Here is a 9,415-nt window from a genome sequence, read left to right as displayed (position 1 = left end):
AATGGATAACAAAACGCATTAACTATTAAACGAAAAGGGCAAATTTTTTTATTTTTTTTTTCTAAATCAATCATGGGTTCTCCTATTGATAACTTATTCGGAGTTGGCAAGGAATGCAAATAAACACAAATGATATTTGTAAGGGCATTATTAAGACGAATTCTAATTTTTCATTTACCAAAGCTTAATCTTATACTTTATATCGCGAGTAAATCATTAGATATAAATAAATTTAGAAGAATATAAGGGTAAATCATTAGATATAAATAAATTTAGAAGAATATAAGGGCACTTATCTTAGTCCATTGTAAGAATTGATGGAAGGAAGTCATGATGTTCTAAGTCTTGTTACTTTTTTTTATGATACTTCTCTTAATGGGACAGAGAGGATTAGAATCAATAACAAACTTAGGGACCATAACTAACCTAGGGGTTCGGAAAAAACAACAAAAGCTAAATTTAAAAATTAATGTTGTCCCTGGGAATCGAACCTAGGACACTAGATATAATTATGAACACCCTGGTTTGAGCTAACCTTTGCATTTGCTTAGGGTGAAATCTACCCTATAGATATATACTGTAATTTTTCATCGAGAATGTTCGGGTGAACACCCTATTAACCCTCTAAATCCGCCCCTGTTTTCAGTTATGAAACCATCAATTATAACTAAAAAGTTAATTAAGTTTCTATGTGTATAAAATTCATACCTTATAAAATAAGATTTATAAATAGCAACACTTTATTAGATCAGAAAAAAGGGCTTATTTAATTGATAGCAGATCTATGTACAATTATATTAAGTAGGACAATGTCAGTCCACTAAATATAAAATTTCAACAATGCAACTATACTAGAAAATACTAGTAATGAACATGGAAGAAAATGAGTACGACTTTTCTAAAAGGTAATTTTGAAATTTATTAATTATAATAATAGATACGTGTGTTTGCAGATAGATTTACGTTGCTTGACGATGAATAACACATCAAATCTCACCATACTATTTCACTTAACCATGATAATTGATATGATTTGATATAACTATTTGATGCAAGATAAGTTTTACCTGTATATAAATTTATAATGATGTGGCTAGAGAAAAATTACATCTGATGACAAAATAATTTTTCAGCTGAAATCTTCTTTAGAACAAATTGTATAGTTGCGAAATGATTGGGTTGGGAATTCTAATAATTCTTACATTTCATGATTCATCTTAGTGTTGTGATTGTTTAGGGGCCCTCTCATACTCCACACCCCCACCCCCGCACCCCGGTTGTGATTGTTCGAATGTGGTCTTACTTCCAGCCAACTTGCATTGAGGAGATCTTGGCAATAATGTTTTATTTTTCTTTTTGATCTTTTTCATAAAAAAAATTTGGTCAAGTATTAAAATGACGAGCTGGTCAATATGCCAATTAGTTGCTTCAATGAATTTCGATACCGAATAATAATAAAAAAACTAAATAATGATTAAAGAACTAATCTGTATAGCTTTAGGAAACACAGAGCGATCTGAGCCCAAATCAAAAAACCAACCAAGCTACTACTCGAGCGGCTTCATTTCAACTAGACTGCCTGAGTATATTCATAGACATGATTTCCATAGGAATTGTTGGACAAGCCTGAACATTGAGTGTTAGGCGTAAGCCTCTCAGAATAAAGCACCACAAGTGAGACTCAGGGCGTTTTGCAAATGTCCACCCAGGTGCAAGTCCCATGTAGGCCTTTTAAAACACTGCTTTTGATTTGCGCAACTTCCCATTGGCTACTTAAATCAGTAGAAAACAAAAGGTTTCCAAGAGCATCTCAGTGAGATCCTAATGTTACTCTGGCAAATACTAGGTTCTAATACATACAGATACAAAATGTTTCAGTTGCTACAAAAACGTATCTGAAGCAACCTATGCGCGGCTCATGTATTGTCCATTTCTAGTATCTACCAAAATTTCCTCCCCTCTGTTTATGAATAACGGAACACTAACAACTGCACCGGTGTCAAGGGTTGCTGGCTTCGATCCACCTGCCACATAATACAAATCATATTCACAAACTCGCAGAAGAACAAAGAGAAAGAGAGTAACTTATTCTAGACAATTGACAATCAAATAGTATATATATTTAGCATCATAATAGCCATAGGTTAAGCAGAAGAACGTCAAGAATTTCAATGGTTGACCCAGAGAACCTACATGGATAATTTATAATGCTATAGCTCCATGAGAATCGAATCATAGGCAGATAGGAAGGAGTTGTCCATACACCTTGAATGTGAATCAATCTTCAATATTTACATATGACGATACTCCTCGTTACAACATTTTCTATTTAACTGGAAAAATTCTGGATAAACTATAACGAAAGAAGGAAGTGGGACGTCATCCATGGTTTCTACAAACAGAAGAGAGACGGCGTGGTAGCAGGATGAAGAAGGGGCCTTCAGAGTAAAACTTAGCTCCCCCATCCCAACCCAAATGAAGGCATGAAGTTTTTATGTCTCCGGAATCCCCTTCTAGGACTCCCAGTTCAATTGTTCAAGCTAGAAAAGAATAAATGATTACCTTGCGCAGTGTCACCTTTGACACCTGGATCAACGTCCATCACTGTCAACTTTACTGTTATAGGCAATTCAAAGTCGATCACCTACGGAAATATTAACCTTAGTATACTGATTACCATTAAAACAATATATGAAAGAACTTGCTTCTACAATACAAGCTATAGGATCAATGTGAGACACTGAGTTTATCCATTGACACTTATAAAGGAGAAAAATCATAACTGCAAACACTTGAAACAAGTTCAGCACTGGAAAATACCTTCCCGTTCCAGAAAAGCAAGGTGCAGTCCATGCCCTCTTTTAGAAACTTTGCTTTATCTCCAACATCTTTTTCATTTAGACGATATTCTTCAAAACTGGTCTGCAATAGAAATTAAGTTACCATGGTATATAAAGTGTGTGTATATATAAGGGGAACAGAAGACAACCAAATTCTAAATTATCCTTCATAAAAGTGGGTATGGACTAAGGAGGATTGGAGGGAACTTGATCCACACAACTAATGTAACCAATTAAGACATTAGTAAGCTAAATTAAACTTTTTCCTTTGTATTTTATAGGTACTTTATTCATATGCACCAAGACGCTACTGATATTTACAGAAAAAGGACCTTCAGATCCCTTTAAACATGTAGGGAGACAACGAAGTTAACAAAAATATTTACTTCATTCCCCGTTTCAGATTACACCAAGCATAATATAAAAGATGTAACACTCTAAATTCTGTGAAATGCACAGCTATACTTCTATCGTCATGTATATGAATAAACCACTTTAACCTGTCAGACTAGCATAGCTAAGTCGGGATAAAAAAGGGCAGAGCCCACAATTTAAGGGACTTGTGAGTTGCAACTATAGATCAGATATTTAGAACTTCACCAAAACCAAATAAATTAGCTGAACCTTGATGCCTACTCTTATACGTGCTGAAGCTCTTTGAATTTGGATTTAGTTTTATGTATCAAAAGGGTAGATGAAAGACAAAATCTCTATAATACTATACGGGCTAAATATTAATAAAGATAAAAAGTAGCATCTTGCATTTCAAAGGGTAACAGTAGGAAAAAGGGAATTGCTGCTAGAGTTAGGCATAATCCCTCAAGTAAACAAGCCCATTGACAAGAGGCCAGGTTTATGCTTGTTCATTTTTTTTATTTTTTTATTTTGAGGGAGCGAGGGAGGGAGAAAGATGGCGGAGGGTCACTTTTATGGATTGGGATTTGAGAGCTCTATAAAAGTAACCTGCATAAGCTGCATGCCAGTCAAGCTGCAAGAACAAAACTAGCACATTGGATTGGACCACTCTATTAAAAGTTACTGTACTTTACCAGATCCATGAAGACATACTGGGAAGCATCCTTGTAAGTAAATTGCTTCGTCTCCTTGTAGATATTTGCCTCTTCTACCTGCAGAGATATTTGAATGTCAACTGAAATTTAGAATCACATAAGCAGTGTCAATTTGGTTGAGAAAAATAACTGACGTCAAAGTTGCAGGTCCATTATCAATGTAATAGATCTGACAGCCTTTCAGTAGATCGAAATGTATCTTATGTTCTTAAACAGGAAGAAAAGGAACTCTCACAATGCCTTCGCCAGATTTTCTATTGCCTGGGGAAAGAAAAACAACAAGATTTGTGATGGTGTTCCTATTAAAAAGGAGCTTATCCCACAAAGTTAAGAAATTCCTGCCTTTATTTTCTCTAGTATGGTTGTATAGTTCACAATTTCAAACTACCATTTTGTTCGTCAACAAAAAAGAGATAAGAGTATTAGGTCCCATACACAATGTAATTATAACAATTATTTGAATTGTATAAATGAAGCTTGAGGTTATACATCATTGCTTTTTATCTTTCATTCTCATTCCTAGATTTTGTAGTAATCCCCAAATTGAGAAAAGGTAAATGCCACTTTCCTTTGTCATAAGCTGATTTCCACCTTGTAGGGGGAAAAGCAAACTAATTAACCTCTCATGAATCAAGATAAATATCTTGCTTTAGTATCATTCTATAATGTTGCATAGTCCGATTGTAGGTCTCTTGTGATTCACTTCTTTCTTTCTATATCATCAGATATCCCTTGACAACTAAGCGGGAGATTCATTTAATATTATATCTTTGCTCAACTCATAATGTGCATTGTTTTTTCTCCTCAGAATAACTAATCCATCAACAAACTTAATAAGCTACTTACTCGGACTAGAGACTACATGATGAGCATGATATTTGCTCACCTCCAGGAAAAAGCCATATGCTAATATGATGACTACAGCAGCTGCATTACTTTGTCAAAATTCATCTAGCAACCAGCATCAGCACCAGAAATCCATATTTTCTCCTTCCCAAAGAAACCTATGATCAGCAGCTTCATCATGACATTTACAACCCAATTTCTCCCTGCTCATGCTACCATCAGCATCATCTTGAACACAAGCCAATGCCATTTGTTCACCACAAGCTCCAAAACATCTCAACGACTGGTCAACTCGTTGATTCGCTTATTTAAACCAAAAATAAAAGCCTTAAAACTAATGGTCACAATCACAGTAATATCGACACAGCATCTTTGCAGACTGCTAAGACACCAGTACCATCAGCAGTGCCGTCAACATGAAACTTTTATCAAACCCAAAATCCATCAACTGCCAACTATTGTACATACAGAATCTTCTGGAACATTTGCTTTCTCTCTGGTACGTCATCTAACCAAGAAAATTTGATCGTAGAAATAAATACCATGACTTGTAGTTTGACATCTAATTCACCAAGCAGACATCCTTTGGGAGATCAAGGGTCCAACTCTTCACCACCAACTTTCAAAGACACTCAACTAAATAAGAACATCAAAGAAAGCGAATCTGGAGACCTTATCCACATTGGCTGGAAACCCTTTCATTTTGATTTGGAATAAGAGTTACTTTTATAATTTTAGACATGACTACATTAATAATAAAAGGAAAAAATAAAGTGACATTTTCTTAGGAAATGCTCAGAAGAGTTAATACAAACAGGTTGCTGAAGATAGATAACTGGATGGAGCAATTTGTGGAGTGGCCAGAGTGAGTTAAGCTAATATCTAGCCATAAGATGGCAGTTAATTTGTAGCATCACTAAAGCTCAGAGAGCGGACTGCTACCCCTAACAAAAAATTTACCAAAGATCATTTACAAAGCAATCCTATTTTATTCACTTATAGAAGGTTTTCTGGATAATTTCCACTAGCATCTTAACACTCAAACTAAGGTGCATTTTTAACCAGATTTAAAAGGTCTCCAATAATTATTTTTCATTTCTTGTATGAAAAATAACAAATGCTTGAAATATATGGCCTATTTTGTAGTTCCTAATTTTGTCTAGAGGTACTCGACAACTTCAATTGGTTGATTAAAAAAGAATGGCTCATGCTACATAACAAGTTCTTATATAAACGGACAGAGTAAGAGAATAAGCATAGAAGAGCAGGTGGTTCCAAAGATATTACCTTACTTCCAGCACGGAAAGTTTTCTCAACGGAGTTCCCTGTTACATAATTGCGCAATGTGGTCCTCACAAATGCAGCCCCTTTCCCAGGCTTTACATGAAGAAACTCTAAACACACCCAAATAATAAGTATTATCAAACAGTAAAAAAGACAACCAAATATTAGGTGTACTCAATACCAAACTATTCCATACATATTCATATTCAAAAAAGCAACTGTTCTTGAATTTTGCTTTCTGGACTACAAGTAAAAACACAGTCAAGTGTACATGGATACACATTCATATTCAAAAAATCGGTAGGATAAAATACGGTTGTCAATTACACATGGTTATAAAATTTCAATCATAAAAGTAGTAACTTCCAGAATTGTAAACGGTATGGCACTTTTACTTCTTTGAGAATAGTTGCTTAGACTGTTTAAATCTCGACATTTCACAAATTACTTAGACAAATTACTAGAGCTGGTTCACAGCTCCTTTCCTTCTTACTTGTGGAAAAACAAATACATGCTTAGCATTGCCATAATCAAACAATAAAAAGTTAAAGTCAAATTAGCAACAATGTACTATGAGAAGTACATAATATTCAGGCAGGGAAAAAAATTATATTGTTGAAACAGTAATTTTTTAGCATGATAAGTTGCTTAGGTTTAGGATGACTCTACTTTTTTGAATTTCAAATTTCTATTAGATTTTTTTAGTTTGTTGAGATTTTTTTTTTCTTTTTGAATTCTTGTTATGCATATTTTCTACAGATTATATTTTCAAGTTGACTAAAGCCTTCCATGCTTAGTAAAATTACTTATTAGACATTTTCAATCAGTACTTTCAACCTCTGTGCTGCACCATCTTTTAAAAAACCAACATATATAATCTGAACACTGGTAATATCATAATATCATGTTGGATACGAAACAAAAATTAACAAAGATGATATGAAATGGGGGCAGTGGTCATTAATCACCTATAACCTTGCAAGGAGCCCCATCCACTTCAATGTTGCTGCCCACTTTAATATCATTGCTAGAAAACGCAAATATCTCTGACAAAAATCACCAAAAAAGAAAAATTTTAAAATAACCCACAAAAAGTTTTGAGTTTAAAAAAACAAGAACATTGTCACAGTTACTAAATAATAATACTATATGGTTAAAAACACACCTAAATTATTACCTTTTCGCGAGTTTCATAACTCAACTATGCATTGTCCTTTTACCTACCTACAGTGGCGGACCTAGTAAGAGCCCAGGGTTCATCCGAACTCACTTCAGCGAAAAATTGCACTGTATATACAAGGTGAAAATTATTTTTTATGTATATATAGTAGACTTTGAACCACTTAACTTCTTTGACTTCTTTATATTTTTGAACCCCCTCGACATAAATCCTGGCTCCGCCACTGCCTACCTAAACTACCACTGCCACTGTATTAAAATACGCCTCGACACTGAGTTGGCCAAATATTTAAAATCAATCCACAACAAGCACGTGAAGGCCAACTCAATATCGAGGTGTGTTTTAGGTATATAGTTGAAGTATGAAACTCGCGAAAAGATAATAGTTAGGTGTGTTTTTGACCATTAACTCTTTTTTTTTTCAAGAAGAATTAGGGTGGGGGGGGGGGGGTGGAGTTAAGAGTTACTTACTTGGGAAACGGCGGGATGTTGTTGGGAAAATAGAGGTAGAAACAAGGAATGGCTTTGTACTTAAGGAGAGAGAGGAGATTGCAAGCGAATTGGGAAAGAGAGAAAGCTTGAGATTGGTGAGTCCCGCCATTGCCATTGTTGCTTCTTCTCCAGAGAGACTGAAAATGGACTATACCATCCCTCTCTATAGATAAGGAAGTACTGAAAAATTCTCTGTTACTACCTGGTAAGAAAAAATTATAAAGTATTATAATTGGGCAAATGCTATCAAAATTGAAGCTTCTTTTAATTTTTACAAAAAATATGATGGTATAAATATGAGAAGAGGACAAAAAAAATCCCTTAATTATAAAAGTAGGTTTAAAATAGTCTCTTAACTATGCACTTAACGATTTTAGTCCTTTAAATTTGTTATAAGTTAACAAAAATGGTCCCTTAACTATGAAAGTAGGTTCAAAATAGTCCCTTAACTATGAAATTAACGGTTTTGGTCCTTTAAGTTTGCCATAAGTTGACAGAGTGGTCCCTTAACTATGAAAGTAGGTTCAAAATAGTCCCTTAACTATGAAATTAACGGTTTTAGTCCTTTAAGTTTGCCATAAGTTGACAGAGTGGTCCCTTAACTATGAGGGTTGGTTAAAAATAGTCCCTTAAGTATGCACTTGTTCCTTAAGTTCACCAAAAGTTAACAGTTTTAGTCTCCGACAAACTATTTATCGAACTCTATTTGTTAGATTTGACTAGAACTGTAAAAAAAAAAAAAAAAAATTAGCGAGAACTCATATTTAGAGGTACACATTATTAAAGAAATGGTCAAATACCTCGGGACAAAATTGACGGACGTCAGTGAGTTATAGGAAAAAACCTATAGACTTGATAATGTCAGAAAATGGTGTCTCGAAACACAAAGACCGACGGACTCTATCGATTAAAACTGAGGGAATCCATCGACTAAATAAAATACACTAGACTTTAGAAATAAATTAGAAATAGCAGAAACTAAAAAAGTTGTCACTACCAAAAACAAGCGAAAAAAACGATGGACGGAAACCGATGGATAAAATCGAGGGACACTATTTTTTTTTAAATTTTTTATTGTTTTTTACGAAAACCAACGGAAGTCCATCAGTTATTTTTGAGGAAAAATGCGCGGAAACTATTTAAAAAAAAAAGAATCACTACACTGGAAGTATTTAGTTTTCTCTAGTTTTCAGTAATAACGAATCTAGTGTATTTTACTTAGCGAATGGACTCTCTCGATTTTAATCGACAGAATCCGTTGGTCTTTGTGCTCCGAGACACTATTTTTTGACATTATCAAGTCTGTAGGTTTTTCCTCAGTTTTTTCCTATAACCGACTAACGTCCGTCGGTTTTGTCTTATTTGACCGATCTAGATTTCTCACTAATTTTTCCCTTTTTTTCATAGTTCTCGTCAAATCTAACAAATAGAGTTCGATGAATATTTTGTCGAGACTAAAACTGTCAACTTATGGCAAACTTAAAGGACCAAAACCGTTAAGTGCATAGTTAAGGGACTATTTTGAACCTACTCTCATAATTAAGGGACTGTTTTTGTTAACTTGTAACAAACTTAAAGGACTAAAACCGTTAAGTGCATAGTTAAGGGACTATTTTGAACCTACTATCATAGTTAAGGGATCATTTTTGTCCTTTTCCCGTATAAATATCTGTATATATGCCTGTATGATGTGGATGTCCGTAT

General features: G+C 34.4%; 1 protein-coding gene across 1 annotated transcript; it reads right to left on the bottom strand.

Moving 5' to 3' along the window:
• Positions 1 to 1,449: 1,449 nt before the first annotated feature.
• LOC132606733 (uncharacterized) lies at positions 1,450 to 7,963 on the bottom strand. The gene is made up of 7 exons (XM_060320358.1): positions 7,691 to 7,963; positions 7,009 to 7,086; positions 6,044 to 6,150; positions 3,890 to 3,967; positions 2,821 to 2,922; positions 2,563 to 2,644; positions 1,450 to 2,024 (listed from the first exon to the last, which is right to left on the bottom strand). The coding sequence occupies exons 1-7, from the start codon at positions 7,824 to 7,826 to the stop codon at positions 1,906 to 1,908; spliced, it is 702 nt and encodes a 233-aa protein (XP_060176341.1). The 5' UTR covers positions 7,827 to 7,963; the 3' UTR covers positions 1,450 to 1,905.
• Between the last annotated feature and the right edge of the window lie 1,452 nt (positions 7,964 to 9,415).

The sequence above is a fragment of the Lycium barbarum genome, chromosome 8 (assembly GCF_019175385.1).
Source record: "Lycium barbarum isolate Lr01 chromosome 8, ASM1917538v2, whole genome shotgun sequence".
Classification (NCBI taxonomy): domain Eukaryota; kingdom Viridiplantae; phylum Streptophyta; class Magnoliopsida; order Solanales; family Solanaceae; genus Lycium; species Lycium barbarum.
The sequence above is the reverse complement of the archived record's forward strand: the minus strand, read 5'-3'. Positions and strand labels throughout refer to the sequence as shown.